Source organism: Cololabis saira, chromosome 23, assembly GCF_033807715.1.
Source record: "Cololabis saira isolate AMF1-May2022 chromosome 23, fColSai1.1, whole genome shotgun sequence".
Classification (NCBI taxonomy): Eukaryota; Metazoa; Chordata; class Actinopteri; order Beloniformes; family Belonidae; genus Cololabis; species Cololabis saira.
Window position 1 is genome coordinate 25,824,694 of NC_084609.1, and position 23,457 is coordinate 25,848,150.

Consider the following 23,457-nt stretch of genomic DNA (forward strand, 5'->3'; position numbering starts at 1 on the left):
TCTGCATTTTGTGGAATAACATAATAAAAGTTTCTGACTACAGTGTGATTTAGGCAAATAACCTTCGGACCAACAGCAGCGTTTTTCAATCATGTCACTGTTTCTATAATAAATGAAGCCAAAAAGAACTGGGTAATACCAAGTACCCCCCACTGCCTCTATGGGATTTAGGCGTGTAAGAAATTGCTGTAGTCAGCCTTTAATTAACAGCTGTGCCAACAGCTGTAAAACGCATGCTGCTCTGAGGCGTTCAGGAGTGTGTTAACACAGTCCCACGAGGGAAAGACATAAGCAAATGACTTAGAGAAGTCCTCTGACGGGTTACAGAATTATTTGCAAACAATTTAGATAAACTATAATGTTGAACTGAGTGGACAACCTTCAAGACAATCTACCCGAAGAGTTGACGTTTGGTCGGGTTACCGAGACAGTCTATGAAGGAACTAGAGATTCACAGACTGCAATTTTATTTTCCGATTACAGATTTTTAGTTCATGCGGCCCGTCAATGCTGATTTTGCCGGTTCTGATTTTTCGGAAACACTTTAATTATCCAAAGTGGAGTTGTCTAGCTATAACACAATCAAGTCATGCAGGAAAAGATCGCTTCAAACTATTGCTGCTAAAAGTGGCTCTCCAAGGTTTCAGGGGTCCTTGGTACCGTAAACATGAATGTTCTTCGGGCTTAATTCTTGTTAGATAAAAGAAAGGTTCAGTGAAAGTCTGTCTGAGGTCGTGTTTTCCATCAACTAAGACCTGCTTTGATCAGATGATCTTTATTATGCTTAATTAACGGATTAGAAGCAGGGGTACTAACTCTGTTACTTCACATGGCTGGGGTCACTTCTAATTGTTTTCTCTTCAAAACTAAGAGGATCTTCTCCCCAAAGTGAGCGTGAGTCTAAGTAGACGACCTTTGATCAGTATGAGCAGCGTTAGAGGTTGGGGAGACTTGAACGTACCAGAGTTATTATCGTTCACGAAAACTAACGAAATAACGAAAACTAAAATTGAAAAAACAATTTCGTTAACTGAACTAAATAAAAACGAAAATTAAAAGACAAAAACGATAACTAACTGAAACTATATTGCGTGTTTAGAAAACTAACTAAAACAAACTGAAATCATAGATATAATTTCCTCCGTTTTCGTCCCTGTCAATATAAGCCTCTTGGTATGTTCAATTTATTCCGCTCTGGCCGTTTATCTCCAACTGGCAGCTACGGCACCTTAACGCCTCACGGTCTGTGACGTCAAAACTAAAACTAAAACTAATAAAAACTAAACTAAAACTAAGCATTTTTGAAAATATAAAAACTAATAAAAACTAGCAAACCCACACTAAAAACTAATTAAAACTAACTGAATTGAAGGAGGAAAAAGTCAAAACGAAATAAAACTAAACTAAAATGAAAAATTCAAAACTATTATAACCCTGGAACGTACCTGCAGGCTGCGTCTCCTCCTCCTGCCGGTTCCAGCTGCCGGCTCCTCCCCTCTCCCTCTTGGAGTAATAGTCCTGGACGTCGGCGGGCAGCGTCCTCCTGACGGCCCAGCTGGATGCCGACGACCAGCCCGAGCGGTCCAGCATGTCTCCCGGGTCGCTGTCCTTCTTCCGGCCGCCCCCGCGGTTCTCGTTGAAGCGGCTGTAGGCGTCCGTCCCTGAATTGCCTCCTGTACCTGAGTTGCTCCGGGGCCAGCGGCTGTCGGCCGCGTCGTCCTGCTGGCCGTAGAAGCTGCGACTCGCCGCCCCCCACGCCGCCCCGCGGCTCGGTTCATACGCCCCGCGGCCGCCCCGGCCCCGCGACTCTCCTCCGTTTCCTCCGCTCTTGTGGTCCTCCCAGCGCGAGGCCCCGCCGAATCCGGAGTCCGAGTTCCTGCTCTCCGTCTTCCCCCGAGTCTTTTCGGTGACCCAGTCGGGGTTGTCCGACCAGCCCTGGCGTTCTGGAGAACTCTCCTTGGGCACGCCGTTTTCAAAGCGCCCGCCGCCTCCCTGAAACCTCCGGCCCTCGAACCCGGACCCCCCGCCGCCCCCGCCGGACCTCCAGCCCCCTCGGCGCTCCTTCCTCTGGGGAGAGCGCTCCCGGGACCGCTCTCTAGACCCGCGCCGCTCCGGGCTGGGCCCGCGCCGGTGGGACCTGGTTCTGGAGCGAGACCTGGACCTGGACCGGGACTTGGACTTGGACTTGGACTTGGAGCGGCTCCGGTGGCGTCTCCTCCTCTCGCGGCTCCGCTCCCTCCTGGAGTGATCCCTGTCTCCGTCGCGGTCCCCGTCCCTCTCCTTGCTGCGGGCTCTGGAGGATCGGCCCGGGGCCGGCCCGCCGGAGCCGTCCCGGTCCCGGGACCTCGAGCGCGGGGACGGGGACGCCTCCTTCTTGCCCTCTTTCTTGGGGGACCATGTTCTGGTCGGGGAGTGGAAGCGCGAGCGCCGCTTCCCGTTCTTGCGCTCCTGGCTCCTCTCCCTCTCCTGCTGCTCCGTGGCGGCGGCGCCGGCGACCTGAGGTTCTGCTGCTGCGGCGGCAGGTTCTGCGGCGGCCCGGGACGCGCCCTCGCCGGGCCGTTCTGGGGGGGACTCCGCCCCCGGATCGCTCATGGGGGAGCTGCAGTCCATGGGGACAACGTCCGTGTTGTCCTGGAACGGGTCGGTGCCGTTGTCCTTCCGGGACTCGGCGGTATCATCTTTGGATGCGACTCCGTCCTCTTTGGACGCCCCGTCGTCAGAACTGCCCGCTGGTGAATGCTCCTCCGATCCCGGCACTTTGACGTCGGCGTCCTGGCGTGCGTTTGCTCCGAGGTCAGCTTGGTCTTCCAGTGATTCTACAGCGCCGGGGGAAGCGGGTTTTTCCACGCTTGTGTCCTCAGTTTTCACCTCGTCAGACGGTTGATCGTCGCCATCGTCTCCGGGCTCCGTACTGGTCTCCATGGTAACGTTGGGGTCGTCCTGCTCGGGGGACGGAGGAGATGCTGGGTCTTCCCTCCAGGAGTCAGACGGGGACAGGGACGGCCTCTTCTCCTCCTCCTCCTCCTCCTCCTCCTCCTCCTCCTCGTCCTCCTCCTCCTCGTCTCCAGGGGGAGGTGGACTCGCTGGCTCTTCCTCTGATTTGCTCTCGACACCGTCAGAGCAGGAGAGAGGGCTGTCGGGGGGGGAGTCCATCGGGCCGGCAAGGTCCCCACTCTCTTCCCCACCGTCGTCCCGTTTCTGCTGATCCCCGGACTGTCCCTGAGCGTCATCGCCGTCGTCCTCCGTGCTGTTGACCGAGCCAGGTCCAGAGTTGAGCCTGCTCTGCTCCTCTTCCTCAGCGTCGCTGTGCTGCTGCTCCTCCTGCTGAGGTTCCTCTTCCGGCTCCACCTTCTTGCCGTTGTCCTCTCCCTCTCCCTCCCCCTCGTCCTCCTCCTCGCTCGCCGCCGGGCTGCTCACCACTTCGGGAGACGGGGCTTTCTTTACGGCAGCTTTCCGTTTGCCGCTGGCCTTCCGGTTGGTTACCCGCTTCCCCTTCCTCTTGGCCGGCACCTGAGGGGTCTTTCCTGACTTTGTGGATTGGCTGGCTGCCGAGTCGGAGTCTGACGGACTGGACTGTGGTGGCGACGTGGCGTCGGATGGAGGAGCCTCTTCCTGACTTTTGCTGTTGCGTCCAGATCTTCTGGATGGTAGGGACTCTTGCTCTTTGGCGGGAGCTTTGGAGGTTGATCTACCACCTCGTTTCTCTCCTCCTTTGGGACGAGTGACAGCGCAGACGACAACCCCCTGAAAGACTGCACGACAGAAACAACCACTTGTGAATACAACCTGACAGTTTGTGGGGGAAAAAACTCAACTGTAAAAGTTAAAATTACAAAAAAAAAAAGTGGAGGCTAAGAATATGTTGTAGTTTTCAGGACGGTGAAAGCACAGAGCTTTTTTCTAACGTTGGCTCTATATGACATCACATAGGGCCAAATGCCTCTGCATGCAATGCGTATCCACAAGGGGAAGAGCTTCAGCCGTTATTTTAAAGGTTTTAATCTAACAATAAACACATAGGACAAAATATGTCCGACATCCTTGTCTTATTTGTTTTTCTGGGCCAGTAATCTATTTGTGTCCTCGACGTGTCGCCCGTAAGGCCCAGAATGCTGCTGGGTTTGCAGAAAGTCTAGAGCTGAAAGCTGAGGCTTCAACCACTAGTGATCAGTTTCACTGGTTGACTCACCAACGATGAGTCAGACACTATCTGAGTCGCTCAGCACTTCAAACCTTCCACATGTGCACCGTTTAAAATGGTCACACAAAAAATACATCGATGGGGAGTGACTGGATGGCATAATCCACAATGTTATAAAAACATCAGGTGTTTATTTAAGAGACGTCCAGCTGTAACCTCTGTTGATGCGGTTTACCACACCGTCTGAGGCCTGGATGAAACAATCTGAAGTGTTTTTATTCATTAAAAGTCATTAACAGCAAATGTTAAAAACAGGGCTGTGAAAAAAAAAGAAGAAAGTGTGCCTGACCTGCACCAACATTTCTGCACATTCATGAATTATTAACTCCACCCATTAGCGAGCCTCTAATTGAGCCAAACCATTTGGTTTTTCATGAAGAGATAATTGCATGCTTCTGGAGTTATTCTGGGTTTAAAGCTTTATTAGAGGTACCAAAGTTCAATTAGAGGCCTGAAAATTAGGATCATTCAAGATGTGTGTCAATGAGTCAGCGTCCCGGAACAACCGAATATCATCCCAGTACAGTTCCAGTTATTTTGGAAAAGCTTCACTTCTTTTATTTCTCAGGAACTGCAGAGGTTTGACACAAGAAATAACGATCGTATAGGTCCAGCCTTCTACTTTAACAGGGAAATACTGACTTTGCAGTGACTTCTTCTTTTAAAACGATGCATCATATATATAAAATAAAAATAACTAAATTATGTGTCTTGAAAATGTAAATCTAACGTTTGTGTTACTCACTGCTTGAAAGGTTAAATATACGAGGAACAAGGATGTAAAGTGGCGATCTTGCCATTTTGTAGTAATGCGGTGGGTGAAAGCCGTCAAGAACAAATAAGACTCAATTTTAAACAGCTTGAAACATCAAGGAACTCAAGTTAAATGTTGTGACCATATTGTAATCTGTAATTGTCATAACTGCATCTGACGAGACTCACCAAAATGGCTTGGGATGAACGATGAGCTGGAGGGGAACGGAGATGAGGTGAGTTCAAGTGGCAGCGGACTGTTATTCCAAGTAGGTTCATGAAAACGTTGCCTGTTTATAAAAAAATAAAAATAAAAATAAGCAGGTGCATTGTCAGATATGATTTCAGTGACAGAATCAGTGACGTGAGATACTCTTCCGGTCTGAGTGAATTATTTGCTACCCTACATCTATGTTTAACTAGCTATCTGGATTCCTCCGACCACTGAGCAGAGATGAGGTTAGTTTTTTATAGTGTCTGTTCGTCTGGACTGATACTCATACCAATTATCCCATTCAGCCTATTTCTACCTCCGTTCATCTTCCTGACTCAAAAGTACTGCATTCTACTAAATCGATTCATATGTCTAAAGAGCGATTTTTTTTCATCATTACATTACAACTTTTGGTATTTTTTTGTTTATGCCCAAAAAAAGGAATGTTTTGTTGGACACAAGAACAACTAGTGCCATGTTTTTGCCTTTAAATATGTTATAAAGGTATGAAAACATTAAAGTTTTCAGTTATAATTGCATTAATTGTCTATATTTCATTACTTTATATACCGTCTTGGGGTTACATTTGCAAAAAATGCTAAAAACCAAATTCTCAAAAATTAAAAACCGAAATAGACCAAAAATGGAAGAAATTAAAACGGAATGTGGGAAAAAATAAAAGCCATTTCATCCGGCCTCGGTTCGCTGCCCTGGATCTGTTTAGTAATTCTGCCACACGATGTTTCTGAAAGCAGTTCTATCAGCATTCTGGGAGGTGATTGGTCCTTACAGCATCATTAGCTGCCAATACAATCCTAGTATTAATATGTTGCATAACTGCATAACTAAACAGTCATATAATTCATGCAACAGCTCAAAAAACACTAACCCAAATCAATATCGGAATCGAATCAAATCTTGATAATCGATTCTGAATCGGAATCGAATCTTGACATTTGAACCGATCCCCAGCCCTACCATCAAGTCCATCCAGAAACTGCAACTGGTCCAAAACCCCATCATAACCAGAACCTCCTCCATCAGGCATATACACACACCCCTGTCTGGCTTTCTACCAAAAACTGCAGATGTACATCTCTAACCTTGTTTCCTCACATTTCCATACACATTTCTCAGACAGGAATGAGCAGGACCAGAGAAGAATACAATATCAACAATGATTTAATCTACAGACAAGTCATCGCTGCAAATCCACGACAGGTAGTGACTGGAAAAGGACGTGTTCCAGTCAGATCCAGGTTTGAGGGACAAATGGTTTTTATTAGAGTCCAAAAATAATCACGGCAGGCCGTCATGTCTTCCATGTTCCCTTTTAATCCATTTACCGTGGACCTGCCTGATGATATCTCTACCTCAGCTCACTCTTTGAAACTCAAGCTTTTGTCTGTTTTATGGTAGAAGTCAGATCCAATGTCAGTCCTGTGGGGCTGATGAATCAGGACTCTAGTGGCGAGCCTGATGATGTCAGCTTTGACCTTACAGACTATGTAGTTTTGTTAGAGAACATGGTGTCAGGGTGCAGGTGTGCAGGCAGGGCCGTCTAGCAGAAGATGCTATCAAGCCAGGAAACCCAACTCTGAGCGGGGGTCAGCGTGAGTTCAGTACCTTGATGTGCCGTCAGCAGGGATGGGAGCAGCGGGGGAGAGCCACGGGCAGTGCTGCACCTGGGGTCTGCACTGCTTCAACTCGGGCTCACACGGCATATCCGCTGCCAACCAAACAGGATCTGCACTGCAGAGCAATGAAAACAAGAATAATGAAATACTTCACAGATGCTGAAACTTACAGCTGAATATCCGGTTCACGCATCATTTTGGTGGTGAAAACAGAGATGAGCGCTGGATTTAGGCACGCTGTGTGTTTGGTGAGTTCAAACTATTGATTGGTTCATAGCGTGATGATCAGGGATGAAGATAGATACTACCAGAGACTCGAAAACCAACAATCAAGGCTTTGATTGGGTGTGAAATATAGTTATTGAGAAAAGTGTATTTTGAACCCGTATGTTTATTTCAGATGCAAATTTTAACATGAAATTTAATAGAGATTAATTTATATAAAGCAATAGACTTTACCTGATGTAATACTAAATGGTAATAAACCACAGTCAGCATTTTAAGCTGATCAAAAACAGTTTCATGTTATGCAAAAAATTTTGAACGATATCAGTTCCCGTCTTTGGAAAAATTTGATAACAGTAATCTCTCGTTTTTCTTGGGGGTTACGTTCCAAAAGAACCCGTGATAGGTTAAATCCGTGAAGTAGTAACCTCTATTTTTTTACAATTATTATACCAGGCTTCAAATTGTGGAGCTCAGCACCGCCTCGCGCGTATTTCACTGCTATTCTGATGCCGCTGGATCCTGACTCGCTCTGTAGCGTCTTTTTCTTCTAAAGCCCGCGGTGCAGATGTGTTTTTTCGAGAAGAAGAACATAGTTATGCGTCGTTGTTGTCGCTCTTTTTTTTTCTGGGCAAAAAGATTCTTATAAACCGACATGCCACCATCGATTATATTTGAGAACTGTAGCGGGGAGAGTTTTTAGCCAATCAGAATGCAGAACACAATGCACAATGCAAATCCGTGAAACAGCGAGACGTGAAAGGTGAACCGCGTTATAGCGAGGGATTACTGTCAATGTTTTATCCACTTCAGGTGTTGATGACTGTTTAACGCTAAAACCACACCGCTGGAGGAGCTTCAGCAACACTGGAGAGAGGTTCCAGTTCACTCTGGCAGCAGTTATTGATCCCAAGCAAGTTATAAGATCAAGATATTTGACCTACTGTTATTATAATGATAGAAGAAAAAAAAGACTAATGACTATATAACTACTATTTCTACAACTCATTTTACAATTACAACAATAAAAGCAATATATGCTAAATTATAAAAACCTTGATGGGGAAAAAAAACACCAGGGGAGCTTTATTCATTTTGTCTGATTTGAGGTTTCACTTGATTCGATTCTATTTTACATGACGTAATTTGGGGGTAACGTTGTGACTTACATATCCACTGGTGACGTGGTTAATGCAACACAGGGAGGCGGTGACCAGGCGCAGCATTCCGCCCCCCTCACCTGGATAAAGCAAAGAAAACATGACATTTAATAAACAGTAGGAACTCTCACAAGTGTGTGTCAAAGGGAGGGAGGGATGGAAAACTGCACCTTTTTTCTGCTCAGCGAGGAGGGGTCCTCATCGTTACCTGGAACAAACACACGGATGTTACGGCGATGGCAGAACAAGAGGACGAAGAGCAGATTTCTGAAGAAAGACGGGTTCAAACATACATTTCCTCACAAGTCCTTTCGTCTTGCCGTCTGCCTTCCTCTCCGTCTTCTGCCGCTTAGATCTTCTCACAGACTTTCTACTGAAAAACAATTAAAGGGCCTGGCATTCACAGTCTGAGGAGACATTTGGATTTACACCATGCAATCCTTCCTGTTTTGTTCGGGACGTTAACTAGAACCACTCACTTGACACAGATTTGTTTTTCAGGGTTTCCACAGCAACAACTCTCAACCTCAGCTTGAGACAGCTGCTTCCTCACTGGGACCTTAAAAGAAGCGGGAGAACGTATAGTTTCAGTGCAAATAAGTTAGACAGAGATAAGCAGGTCGCACAGGGCGAGGTCTGCTTTCCAGCGCAGGCAACATCAGCTCAACTTCAAAATAAAGGCAGCGCATGGCTGACCGACCTGCACCAGGCTGAGGTTTCCATCCCATCTGTAAACATTAGTGAAGGGTCTTCTGTCCACTGGGCAGGAGGGACACATCTGCAACTTCACAGTAAAGCAAACACAAAAATTATCATTCAAACTGGGCAATAAATTAAAGAAACGCACATGGGTCTGGGGCAAAATGCTCAGAGTTTACTCACCTCGGCCCACGTGAGGAGGCATCTGAGGCAGAAAACGTGGCAGCAGCTGTCGGGCATGGCAAGTTCTCCTCCTGCCAGGACGCCCAGGCAGATCGGACACTTCTCCGCCTCCTCAGCGTCTGACCCATCGGGAGGGCCTTGGCCACCTGAACACACACACACTCTGTCAGGGCATTTACGACTCCCATCGTTTCCAACCACAGTGGTCAGAAACAGGATTTTCTTTATTGGGTTCAATAATATTTATTAAAACAGCAATCTCACCACTTCCAGCTCCAGTCATGTCTAGCCCCAGGCTGCCCCGATCACCACTGCAAGAGGGAAAAAAAAAAAGAGTAGAGCTCAGTGGGTTAGAAGTTACATGAAACCTGTCAGATCACTGAGCTGCATTTCCCAGGATGAATAGTTGATGTTAATACCTCCCCGATCGAGTTACACAATAGTTTAAGGTCCGGTGGAAATACGTGATTGTGTGAGATTTTAACTGTCACAGCTTTTTATGTTCATCTGATCACCAAACCTTCAAAAAAACAACCAAAAAGTCAGCTTTGAAATTCTGATATAATAAGAGAATGACTCGAACCAGAGATGAGAAGTCAAAGCACTCCACTGTTGTGAGTGTTGATGTATTCAAACAGCCAGATTAAACGAGAGAGCTACTTTTTAGTCGTTTAAATGCGAGATTCAATTGAGAAAAAGTTAAAATGATTAAATTAAAAATGTAAGGTAGGGTTTTCCCAATCCTGGTCCTCGGGCCCCCTGTCCTGTCTTCGACCCGGCTTCAGCAAACCGTGAAACGAGTAGCTGTGTCATCAACAGACTGGTCCAGACCATAATGACAAGCTGATGAGGATCGTTAATTAGAATCATGTGTGTTGAAGCCGGAAACATCTAAAACGAGCAGGACACGGGCCGGAGGATCAGAACTGGGAAAACTGATGTATAGTTATTTTGTGAGAAGTATAATGTACATAAAACAAACTCCTTGTTTCAATTTAAAACCTAACACATTTCTATAACCTTAAGTCTCTTCTCAGTACTCTCCACACAACATTACTCTCCTTCAGAACCAGTGTCTAAACGTTCTCTACTTGAATGAAACATCGGTGTAACTGGTGTTTACGAACGCTCATTGCTCTGCCGAACAGTATTTCCAGCATTAAAGAACATTGCTAAACAAGATTTATACTTTCGGCTGGGATTCATAATCACCAGCAGGTGATATCAAACCATCCAAAAGATGACAAAGACTGCTATTAAATTTGTTTAAAACAGCTTTTGCGAATGCAGCTTTATGTAGTGCTGCAGATTACGTTTCATTAACACCAACCGTGTTTGGCAACACTGCCACAAATAAGATCCATAAATCTCCGGGGGGGATACTGAAACAAATCTAAAAATGTTTATCAATGATCTACAAAACTAAACTTTAAATCTTTGAGCCTTATCCGTTTACAATTTTCAGCCTCATACCCAATGACGCTGAATAAAGTAAAAATAAATACCAAACCATTTCAACGCCTCCCAACAAATCATATGTACTCTTTTCCCTGAACTCACTAGGTGTCGTTACTGTGCGTCGGAGCAACACAAGTTATGTTCTTCAGTTTTCCTTTTTTCCAGTCTGAAATGATGAATAAAGATGATGAAAGTTAATCAAAATGAATTAATTAAAGAAAACCACATCCAGACTCATTTACAGAAAAGCTCCTGTTCCTGCACTAATCTCATTTCTGCAGGGACGGTGAACGGAGCAGCAGCAGAGCTCCACTTCTGTCCAGCTGGTCCTGGGAATCACGTTTTACCACACCGTGATGCCAATGCTTAGAACCGAGACGTACATATTTATGATTCTCTTTGTTGTTTTATTATAACAGTGAAAAACGTGCACAACGAGGTTCACACAGCCCAGGGATGTTACTACAAGCAGACAAGTTCCTGTTTATCCAGAGCACTGTTTTATAGGAGACTGCAGTAGAGGTGCTCTGACACTGAGCTCTTAAATCTGCCATCCAATAAATGAGGTTTAGGTGAACAAATGTTTAAATGTTAAGACAGGAGGAAGCCTTAAAAATCTGTCAAGTTATTGATGAGAAACAGGTGTGGGATTAAATAAGTTTTCTTCTTCCCACTCCCTTTCAAGTGTTAATGAATTAATTTGAATATTGAACCTGCAAGTCTACTGTTAAAGGTATTTGCTTGATTTTCTGCTGCACGCAGGTCACTTATGTTGTACCGCTTGAAATAAATATGAACTGAACAAGTCACTGAACGATGGGGGTGAAACAACTAGAAATCTATTGATTATAAAAGCTATTAATCGACTAATCAGATTATGAACTAGTGTTAGGTAGATTATTTCTTTGTTGTAACAAAGCTTCTTAGCAATAAATCTTGTACCGTTGGGAAGCCTGTTTATTTCCCTTTGAGGTGGAGCCACGTTTATAAGGAACACACATGTGTGGGATGAGCAGCAGAGCTGAGGTGAGGGTTACGGCCATGAAAAACTTGCCAAATCTTTTCTGCCAAAGTGGATGTCAGAGACAGGCTGTGAAGTGGGCATCCCAAGAACATGACACCCCAAGAACACCGTTTCCTCACCCTGTCACCACGTCTTCTACGGATTTGCAGTCAAGGTTAACAGGATGATATGATCCTCCAACAGCGCTCAGCCCCACAGAGCGGGTTCATCAGAGACCACCTCCAGAATCTGGGAGGGGAGAGGATGGAAAGGTCTGCCAGCAGTCCTCACCTCAACCCCACTCAACACTTGTGGGATCAGCTTGGGCGTGCTGTTCGTGCCAGTGAGCAACACAACCACATTGGCTGACTTGTGACGAATGCTGGTTGAAGAAAACCCATGATTTATACCTCAAAGGCAAGTTATTAGTGGGGCCCGCTCGACACGCCACCGACACAGATCAGCCTGTGTCAGTTAATGTGAAAAGGATAGGCGACACACTGGAACTGCCTGTTAAACACGCCAATGTTAAAGGGGCTAATAACGGTACATAAAACTGAGTATTGAAACGCTTTTGGCCCTTAGACAGACGAGCAGTAGGGCTGAACAATTTTTGAAAATAATATAATTGCGATATTTTTCCTCAATATTGCGATTTAATATGCGATTATTTTTTCAAGGTCCTGTTGTCATGTATTTTCAAATCCACAAGCAATGAATCAGTCTGTTTTATAATAAACAATGTCAGATTTACTCAAAGCACAGATTAAAACAATAAAGAAAACAAATCTGTGGCTTTACATCTTTAACACGTCTACACACGTCTGTACACACAAGTGTTATGGGTCGTTCTCTCTGAACCCAATCGCACGACACCAAACCGGGTTAAACTTTAGCCAAAACAAGGCATAGTTTAATAGAAAAACACAGAAAAACTCCCACAGGGAACAAAAAAACCTTCCTCACAGGAAACTCATAACTTCTTCACAAATAACTCAAAAATCACAGGGAGAAAAAAACCACCAGCAAACTAACAAACAAACCAACAAAGCTCACATTGTTAACAAAACGAACTAGCAATAAACAACTCGCAGCCCCGCTCTTTAACCTCCTCCTGAGCTAACGGGCTGCAGGTGTGGTTTAAGGCTGATTTATGGTTCCGCGTTACACCAACGCAGAGCCTACGCCGTAGGATACGCGGCGACGCGACTCCACTGTCCGCCAGCGCGCGCCTGGCTCGTGCTCCTCGCCGCGCGCAGCTCCTCGCCACGCCGACTCCCATATATTTATAAAGCCCCGCCTGGCCGAGCCCTAACATTGAGGCCATGGTAGACTGTTGACTTTTTTTCCCTGCCGGCTCTGCTCACTCGCAACGTGACCAGATCACGTGACTGGTCAAATCGCAGCCTTTGCGGTTAGAAAATCTAGTTTTATCACATCGCGATATTATCGCAAATGCAATTAATCGTTCAGCCCTAACAAGCAGACACACACACACACACACACACACACACACACACACACACACACACACAACGTAATACTTTCCCTCTATTAACTGTATGAAAATTAATGTACATGGAACACAAAAAGGCAATTTATTATTTTGGCCAGTAAAAACTATGCTTGGCCGGTGGATTTTTTTTTTTAAATCTACCAGTCCACTTGGCTAGTGAATCAAAAAGTTAATTTCAGACCCCATTTGCGAGTATTTACAGCGCCACCAGGACTTCTGAAGTATGACCAAGATTTACACACGTATTAAGAGTCTATGATCACACATTTTTCACATAAGCTTCTTATCACGCTCTTAAATGGTTGGTGCAAATCAAAATTTAAAAAACAGTCTGAAAGTAGAAAACGAGAGCTTTCCCATGATGTACCATATTATACACTAGAGAGTACAGTTAATGTACACTGAGCAATCACTGGCTGCTTTGAGCAGTGAGTGTTATGTAGATTTTTGGCAAGTTTTGGAGAGCAATTTCTGAGGTATTTGGGTCTTAGTCTCAGGGGGGGAAAACAACCCAAAAAACAAAAACACAGGCCATGAAACCAGGCATGTTTTTGGTCGAGTGCTTTCTCTGCATCACCAGTGGAGTTCTGCCCTGATGCACTCAGACAGAGACAGAGCATCACCTGTGTGCGCTCAGAGGTGAAACAGGTGGAAAACAAAAATGAAAATAAAGCAGAGACAAAAAAAAAAATGCATTTAAAATGAATTTATAGCATTCATGTTGTTTTTAGTGACATCAGTCAATATAACGGCTTAAAAAAACGTAAGTGTTATAAGTTCCTGTCCACACGATTAAATGGATGTATGATGAACTTTTCAACTAATAATCAATTATTAAATTCTTCAACAACTAATAAAGTCATTGATGCTTGCTGGCCACATTGATTATTCATTATAAATTTACAAAATATGACTCAGACCAAACAATGTCCTGTTTGTTTATTGTAGGTTACATGTTTATTCCCATCTAGTAGAGAACTGAGATCCAATCACAAGTTTCCGAGATGTATTGAAGACATACATTTTAATGCTTGGTGTGAAAACATGTTCTTGACTTATGACCCTTTATCAAATGTTGAAAAAAGATTTCTGAGGTCTTTATGAAAAACCCATGACACGATTTGGCCAAAATACCACAACCACCCAGTAGAAAAGCTCCCTCTTCAACCGAGTCTGTACTGCCGTCTTTCTTGCATATAGAAACAGGAAGCACCTCGCCTCGGTTCAATTTTATGTCCCCACAGACTCCCGAAAATAAAATAGTATTTTTGTAGTACGATCTAGGTGTATTTCACTGTTTAAACTTCCTTTTTCTTTTTTTTTGTCTGCATATATTAATGGTTAGGGGTGACATCCGCTGCTAGTCCAAGACGCGAAAAACACATGGAAACGCACAACGAGCACACAAGCCCACGAGCCCTGGAAATCTGCAAGAGAAAAACAAACGGACACGACAACAGGCAGAGACACAAGCAGCAACAGTCCCAGGTACCCGGGACCGAATCAAAGCTAGGCTACCGCTGTTTAAACCTCAACTCTCTGCCCCTGCAATGAGGTCATGGCGCTATACTGCAACCCGGGCATTAGACAAAGCCACCGAAATAGGACCAATGTCGGGTTCATCTCATCCACCTGATAAATGTGTCTGGCAAAGCCCCAACTTTGTGGTTCTTGACTTTGGGACCCTTGAAACAGAAAAATATGCCAAAAATAGGAAATAAATATCCTACATGTGGTGGATACAGATACAGACTAAAGTCATAATACGATATCACACCATGTTCTAGATCGAGCTATTCCGGCATGTATACGCAAACCGGGGTTAGCCGAGCTGTTGACTGGCCTAGGACTCCCCCTCCCTGAAGTGACGAGACCGTGGAAGCGGGAACAACAGTCACGGCGTGACAACAATACAGTAGCAAGGGGAAGACTTTGCATGCATCTTACATGCAACACAATCAAGCTTATTATGTACGAAATGTAAAGAGCTGCTGCCTTGTTGGCGTCCATATCTTCACGCTGTTGTCCTCCTACGTCCGCTTCAAATCTGCTGCGTTTGTTTACCAATTGTTGTAACTAACCGGAAGAATGCCAAAGTGAAAGGGTGTGTAGCTCCACCTAGCATCGCAGAGTCGAACGCACCTCACTCAATAATTAGATTATCTTCCCACGCATGTATAGGCTACTCGGATTTCTCAGAATCTGCAGTTAAATCCTTACCATGATTGTTGCCAATAGCTTGATTTAAATGTGCATGTAACTGTCCCGAGTAACGTGCATTCACATGGGTTTCTCATAATTAGGGGCATTAGAGTAGTCCACCAATTACAGGCTAGTTGTTATAAAACTGTAAAAGACATTAGTTTGCCATAAAGCAGCGGCAGAAAAGAAAAAAAAAAATCAAAGAGGAAATGCTTTTACTTTTACCTGTTTAAATAGCTACTAGATTTGTTGTAGCTTATGGGCACTTGCTAAAACCAGGTCTGGGCAGGGCCTTAGATACTGTAAATGCAATAAAAGCTTCCAAACAAGCCTATGCCTGTCCAAAAATCAATCTGGTGACGGTTGCAAAGACACACGAAGCTTCCTGACCAGACCAGTATCAAATAAAACAAAAATAACAGCAGTCAGATAAATAAGGAAAGCAGTCTCTTGGAGGTCAAGTCAACACCTTTAACAATATTAAATTATTCCTGAGCATTTGTGGGTTTTTTGAAGTTCGACAGGTTGCATTACCCAATGCAAAAACTCCCAAGGTCTCAGAAAGGCAGTATGTGTTATGTCTTTTGGCACTTTCTAGGTCAACATTGTACACAAGAATAAGTTTTAATGTTCTTGTCTGTAAGAAATAAAAAGAAAAGAAAATATAGTAGTAATACAAGTTTTCATTGCAGGTAGTAGTCAAGTGCATCACACTCCCCATGTGTATCTCAGCTAATCCTAGGTTGGTGACCATCTGTTCAAATGTGCCCAGCAAACACTGACTTTTTAGCGGATTTAAAAAGGCACTAAAAAGCTGGTTTTCATAGCACTGTACAGAGTAAGGACTTGATAACACAGCAGCCGGAGAGAAGTCGTGCAACGATTAGTTGACAAAAGTTGATAATAAAAGTGGTCCACAACGAATTCAATGCACAGCGACTGACAGCAAAGTTCATTAAAATAGAAGTATATTTTTGAATGGGAAGGACATCTTTCTGGTCTTTTATTTTTAATTAGTACATTAGCATTTGAACATCCTCATGCTGCATTCAAAAGCTGAGAACTAAATAAGGGCCATTAATAATTATGAGACTCATATGAGATTAGTCGACTAATCGTTTCAATAGTTGACCATCAGAATAGTCATTAGTGGCCGCCCTAACGGAGGAGTTAAAAAGCGCTCAGCTTGCCCATGAATGGAGACACAGATATACAAAAGAGAGAATGAGATGCCTTCTTCATCGAAACTAAGACTTGTTATTTCAAATTCAGCTCTGCAGACAAACAGTTACTGAAGATACGTCACTTTTTTTTTTTTATAAACAAACAATGTATGTACTCATAACCTGGTGGCCATGACAATCACAATTAAATAAACATTTAAATAAAAAAAGCACATAACATAAAGAGAGTGGTGTCTACGGTTGCTGTTGCAAACCTACAGTGATACAAATATACTGAAATCATGTTAAATATTCCAGCAGATATATTTTGGCAACCCCATTTAACTGGTCAGCCCCCACCGGTGACATCTCCTCCTCTGGCGAATGACAAACAAACTGCTGCCCTTGTGGCACGCACGCTGCTTTTCACATTTCATCTAATTACTGCTCTTATACTGCTGAACCAATCACTGCACAGTTTGATTACAGATGGCTCTTAACGCTGCGCTAGCTCCCGTTTCAGACAAAGCTCCAAGACTACAACTGTCCATAGATTCTTAGTGTGGACACAAATAAAAAAAAAAAGGAGTACTTCCTGCTTCCTGGTACTTCCTTGAACCATGTTTCAGGGTTTACCACAGTCTTAAAGTCATGACTTAAATCATACCATCCTGTCTGGAAGGGTTAAGGAATAACAAAAACATGACACCACAACCTTTAAAAAAAACTAAATCCATCATCAACAGTGCTCTGGAACAAGATGGCAGCTCAAGAGCTCTGCCTCCTTCTGCACAGTTAATTTAAAAATCCTTATCCAATCATATGGCAAGAATATATTCCTTACAAAAAGTAACAGCTGGATCGGTGAAGTGGAGAGAGTTTGTGTGGAATAAAAAACTGCAGAACATGTTAAAAAGTATAATATTTCATCACTGTTATAATATTGTATGCAAGAAATTATGGTATTGAAGTTAAAAACCAATCTAATGGGTGAAAAAAGAACCTGGAGGTAGATAAAATAGAGTTTAGACAGGTAAATCTGGCATAAGACACAGACTGTCCCAGGGAAATTGCGAAGAAAGTGAAGAAAACCTACTCCAGCTGTGTTCATGGACCAAGATACCGGGGAGCATTTTCACGGTAAAGCAGAAAGACATGAGCGCTAAACTCTGGAGTATTGGTTTATCATAATCAGAATGTTCCTCTTCATTATCACAGGGAGCACAGTGTTGCATCACAACAAGAAGGTTCCTGGTTCAATTCCCGGCAGGGGTATCTCTGTGTGTGGTTTCCTCTGGGTACTCCAGCTTCCTCCCACAGTCACAGTATATTAGGTTATCTATCTTTGATTCTACATCACCCATAGGAGGGAGAGTGGGCAGTGGTTGTCTGGACAAAAATACCTTGCTGATGTCAAAGGTCGGAGGAGAAGGGGCAGACTGGTTCAAGGTGACAGAAAGGCAACTGTAAATCAAATAACCTTTAAAAAAAACAATCAAGGTATTCAGAGTACCATCTCTGAATGCACAAGACGTCAAACTGTGAAGCCGATGGGCTACTGCAGCAGAAGATCACCAGGTGTCATTCCTGTCAACTAACAACAGGATATTGAGATTCACACAAGCTTAACCTAATTAGGCAACATAAGATTGGAAAAAATGTTGTCTGGTATGATGAGGCTCAAATTTAGCTGCAATATTGAGATGGTAGGGTCAGAGTTTGATGAAAACAACATGAGTATGCCTTGTATGAATGGTTCTGTCTAGGGGTGGCGATGTAATGGTGTGGGATGTTTTTGTGGGACACTTTGGGCCCCTTTATAAGCACAGTCTTACCCATCTTCTGATGGCTACCCCAGGCAAGATAATGCACTGCGTCACAAAGCTAAAATCATGTCAGAATAGTTTCATGAGCACGTACTCCAGTGGCGTCCACTGTCACCAGATCTCAATCCATTTAGATGTAGTGAAACAGAAGATTGCAACTGACAAATCTGCAGCGACTGTGCGATGCCATCGTGCCACTATGGACCAAAACCTCTGATACGTCAGGGTCTGGACAAAGAGCATCTGAGGATGTCCTGGAGTTCTGGTTGTGGGATGTCAGCGATCAATAATCTCGGCCTGAGGGTTGTGGTATGGGCTCTCTGTGGATTGGTCCCCACAGATGTCAGCAGGTCCCATCAGATCGGTCTCTGGGGAGTTTGGAGACCAAATGAACACCCCTGGGACCTTGTTTTGTCATTTTATACTCCCTAAAATAACTGTTAAGGGCACCACTGCTGATCTGCTTGGGGAGGCAGCTACTGCTACTTAAGTTATCATGTTTCGGGGGGGGGGGGGGGGGGGGGGAAGTCTTTAAGTAGGTGATAAGTGCCAAAATATCAATATGAACACAACGATGTACATTTTCTCAGTGGAAGATTACTGCTTACTCGTGTTTCTCATCAGTGGTCATAATGTTATGACTATGCAGTGTACGCGCGAACACACGCACGTCCCTAATTTGAATATATGGCTATATGGTAAGCCCAAAGAGAAAGTGAGATAATTTCCCTTTTGATTCTGACTCAGCTTGTGCTAAAAAATAAGAAAACTATACGAAAGACTGCCTTTAGCAGACTACATGCTCTAGTGAAAATCAGGTTAAAACCATTTTAAGTTTCCAAGCTAAAAGTCAATAATCCAGACATGAGTGTTGAAATGATCAGTACTGATCAGTACCTGTTAAGTCTCCCGTTTTGGCCGGGAAACTACCGTATTATACCTCTTTCCCATCATCCTCCCGTATTAGTATTTTCCCATAAATTTCCCGTTTTATAATATAATCATTTTTAAACTGCAAACTGAATTGTCACTAGCCCCGCGAGAACTTCCACCTTCTGTAGCCTGGATGGTAGTTCTCGCAATGTTAGTGGTAACAACGGGAACAAACTTGAAAAAACAAATCAAAGAGATGGATGGATGTAATGAGAGAAAAAAAAAAATTTTGCCAAAAAAGCGAAGACTTCGTGTAAATATCTGGGAACCCAAATTTACTTTTCTAAAGAGGAGCAGGACGGGGAACAGTTACCCGTTCTGAAAGATGTGTAACTAAGATTTAATGTGTACAGGGGTAGTTACGGCAGCAGGACTGGGGCAGTTACGGCAGCAGGACTGGGGCAGTTACGGCAGCAGGACTGGGGCAGTTACGGCAGCAGGACTGGGGCAGTTACGGCAGCAGGACTGGGGTAGTTACAGCAGGACTGGGGCAGTTACGGCAGCAGGACTGGGGCAGTTACGGCAGGACTGAGGCAGTTACAGCAGGACTGAGGCAGTTACAGCAGGACTAGGGTAGTTACAGCAGGACTAGGGTAGTTACAGCAGCAGGACTGGGGTAGTTACAGCAGCAGGACTGGGGTAGTTACAGCAGCAGGACTGGGGTAGTTACAGCAGCAGGACTGGGGTAGTTACAGCAGCAGGACTGGGGTAGTTACAGCAGCAGGACTGGGGTAGTTACAGCAGCAGGACTGGGGTAGTTACAGCAGCAGGACTGGGGTAGTTACAGCAGCAGGACTGGGGTAGTTACAGCAGCAGGACTGGGGCAGTTACAGCAGCAGGACTGGGGTGGTAGTTACAGCAGGACTGGGGTGGTAGTTACAGCAGGACTGGGGTGGTAGTTACAGCAGGACTGGGGCAGTTACAGCAGCACTGGGGTAGTTACAGCAGCACTGGGGTAGTTACAGCAGCACTGGGGTAGTTACAGCAGCACTGGGGTAGTTACAGCAGCACTGGGGTAGTTACAGCAGCACTGGGGTAGTTACAGCAGCACTGGGGTAGTTACAGCAGCACTGGGGTAGTTACAGCAGCACTGGGGTAGTTACAGCAGCACTGGGGTAGTTACAGCAGCACTGGGGTAGTTACAGCAGCACTGGGGCAGTTACAGCAGCACTGGGGCAGTTACAGCAGGACTGGGGCAGTTACAGCAGGACTGGGGTAGTTACAGCAGCAGGACTGGGGTAGTTACAGCAGCAGGACTGGGGTAGTTACAGCAGCAGGACTGGGGTAGTTACAGCAGCAGGACTGGGGTAGTTACAGCAGCAGGACTGGGGCAGTTACAGCAGGACTGGGGCAGTTAAAGCAGGACTGGGGCAGTTAAAGCAGGACTGGGGTAGTTACAGCAGGACTGGGGCAGTTACAGCAGGACTGGGGCAGTTACAGCAGCAGGACTGGGGTAGTTACAGCAGCAGGACTGGGGTAGTTACAGCAGCAGGACTGGGGTAGTTACAGCAGCAGGACTGGGGTAGTTACAGCAGGACTGGGGTAGTTACAGCAGGACTGGGGTAGTTACAGCAGGACTGGGGTAGTTACAGCAGCACTGGGGTAGTTACAGCAGCAGGACTGGGGTAGTTACAGCAGCAGGACTGGGGTAGTTACAGCAGGACTGGGGCAGTTACAGCAGGACTGGGGTAGTTACAGCAGGACTGGGGTAGTTACAGCAGGACTGGGGTAGTTACAGCAGGACTGGGGTAGTTACAGCAGCAGGACTGGGGTAGTTACAGCAGCAGGACTGGGGTAGTTACAGCAGGACTGGGGCAGTTAAAGCAGGAGGACTGGGGTAGTTACAGCAGGACTGGGGTAGTTACAGCAGGACTGGGGTAGTTACAGCAGGACTGGGGTAGTTACAGCAGGACTGGGGCAGTTACAGCAGGACTGGGGCAGTTACAGCAGGACTGGGGCAGTTACAGCAGGACTGGGGCAGTTACAGCAGGACTGGGGTAGTTACAGCAGCACTGGGGTAGTTACAGCAGCACTGGGGTAGTTACAGCAGCACTGGGGTAGTTACAGCAGCACTGGGGTAGTTACAGCAGCACTGGGGTAGTTACAGCAGGACTGGGGCAGTTACAGCAGGACTGGGGCAGTTACAGCAGGACTGGGGCAGTTACAGCAGGACTGGGGCAGTTACAGCAGGACTGGGGCAGTTACAGGAGGACTGGGGTAGTTACAGCAGGACTGGGGTAGTTACAGCAGCAGGACTGGGGTAGTTACAGCAGGACTGGGGTAGTTACAGCAGGACTGGGGTAGTTACAGCAGGACTGGGGTAGTTACAGCAGCAGGACTGGGGTAGTTACAGCAGCAGGACTGGGGTAGTTACAGCAGGACTGGGGCAGTTAAAGCAGGAGGACTGGGGTAGTTACAGCAGGACTGGGGTAGTTACAGCAGGACTGGGGTAGTTACAGCAGGACTGGGGTAGTTACAGCAGGACTGGGGCAGTTACAGCAGGACTGGGGCAGTTACAGCAGGACTGGGGCAGTTACAGCAGGACTGGGGCAGTTACAGCAGGACTGGGGTAGTTACAGCAGCACTGGGGTAGTTACAGCAGCACTGGGGTAGTTACAGCAGCACTGGGGTAGTTACAGCAGCACTGGGGTAGTTACAGCAGCACTGGGGTAGTTACAGCAGGACTGGGGTAGTTACAGCAGGACTGGGGCAGTTACAGCAGGACTGGGGCAGTTACAGCAGGACTGGGGCAGTTACAGCAGGACTGGGGCAGTTACAGGAGGACTGGGGTAGTTACAGCAGGACTGGGGTAGTTACAGCAGCAGGACTGGGGTAGTTACAGCAGGACTGGGGTAGTTACAGCAGGACTGGGGTAGTTACAGCAGGACTGGGGTAGTTACAGCAGCAGGACTGGGGTAGTTACAGCAGCAGGACTGGGGTAGTTACAGCAGGACTGGGGCAGTTACAGCAGGACTGGGGTAGTAGTTACAGCAGGACTGGGGTAGTTACAGGAGGACTGGGGTAGTTACAGGAAGACTGGTGTAGTTGCAGCAGAACTGGGGCAGTTACAGGGTAGTTTGTTTCAGCTTGTTTTGCGGCCTGCTGCTGCAGACAGTTAGCAGCAACTCTAGCCCGGCTCTGCTGCTGGTTCTGCTGGGTCTCCGCCAGCAGCTCCAGCTCCACCAGCACCAGCCGGGCCCGGCACCGTGACTGGACTCTCCCCCAGCAGGGTTCCTGCCCCAGCAGGGCCCTGAAGGTCAGGGTTTAGCTCAGCTAGCGGTCAGAGCACCTGCTGACGTCGCCTAGCCGCCTAGCCTAGCCGCGGCTAGCCCGCCCTCGCCCCGGCACTCACCTCGCTGCGGCCGCGCTGCTCTCCTCCTGCTCCCGGCTCTGGTAGTCCGACACTCCGTGGAGCCGCGGGGATCACTGGTCTAACCGGGGATCGGTCTCTGCTAAAAACAAAGCGAAGCTTTCAAAAAGTCTCAGCCACATGTCTTGCGGTCTGGACTGGAGTTGGCGCCTCTGGCGCCCCCTAACGGAACCACGGAGCACTGCAGCAGGGGATTTATCCAGCTGGTCTAGTCACAATCACAATCACAATCACAAGCAGAACCAGAACCAGAATCAGCTTTATTGGCCAAGTTTAAACATGCCAGACAGTTGCCAACCGTCCCTTGAAAAACGGAATTGTGTCTTTGACATTTCTACAGGACTGTTTCAGAAAATTTTAATATTGTGATTTTCTGTAATGCAATTACAAAAACAAAAATGTCATACATTCTGGATTCATTACAAATCAACTGAAATATTGCAAGACTTTTATTATTTTAATATTGCTGATCATGGCTTACAGTTTAAGAAAACTCAAATATCCTATCTCAAAAAATTTGAATATTCTGGGAATCTTAATCTTAAACTGTAAGCCATAATCAGCAATATTAAAATAATAAAATGCTTGCAATATTTCAGTTGATTTGTAATGAATCCAGAACGTATGCCATTTTTGTTTTTTTAATTGCATTACCGAAAATAAAGAACTTTATCACAATATTCTAATTTTCTGAGACAGTCCTGTGTGTGTGTATATATATATATATATATATATATATATATATATATATATATATATATATATATATATATATATGTGTGTGTGTGTGTGTGTGTTGTATATGTATTTAGAATTTCTCTGGTATATCATTTATTTAGAATGCTCAGGTATAATATTGCAATGAAGTGCTGTAATATTTTTATAATGTAATAACAGGTATATTTTTTGAGAAA

At 45.4% G+C, this 23,457-nt stretch overlaps 1 protein-coding gene across 1 annotated transcript in view; it reads right to left on the minus strand.

Annotated features, from left to right (window-relative positions):
• scaf11 (SR-related CTD-associated factor 11) overlaps window positions 1–22,698 on the minus strand; it is a 28,453-nt gene extending 5,755 nt beyond the window's left edge. Inside the window, exons 1-11 of the mRNA XM_061714593.1 lie at window positions 22,526–22,698; window positions 9,337–9,383; window positions 9,073–9,218; window positions 8,891–8,974; window positions 8,670–8,749; window positions 8,484–8,563; window positions 8,361–8,398; window positions 8,200–8,270; window positions 6,795–6,920; window positions 5,144–5,244; window positions 1,446–3,752 (exon numbers count right to left, since the gene is read on the minus strand). Coding sequence (XP_061570577.1) covers window positions 1,446–3,752; window positions 5,144–5,244; window positions 6,795–6,920; window positions 8,200–8,270; window positions 8,361–8,398; window positions 8,484–8,563; window positions 8,670–8,749; window positions 8,891–8,974; window positions 9,073–9,218; window positions 9,337–9,355 — 3,052 coding nt within the window. The 5' untranslated portion in view covers window positions 9,356–9,383; window positions 22,526–22,698. The remainder of the gene's footprint in view (window positions 1–1,445; window positions 3,753–5,143; window positions 5,245–6,794; window positions 6,921–8,199; window positions 8,271–8,360; window positions 8,399–8,483; window positions 8,564–8,669; window positions 8,750–8,890; window positions 8,975–9,072; window positions 9,219–9,336; window positions 9,384–22,525) is intronic.
• Between the last annotated feature and the right edge of the window lie 759 nt (window positions 22,699–23,457).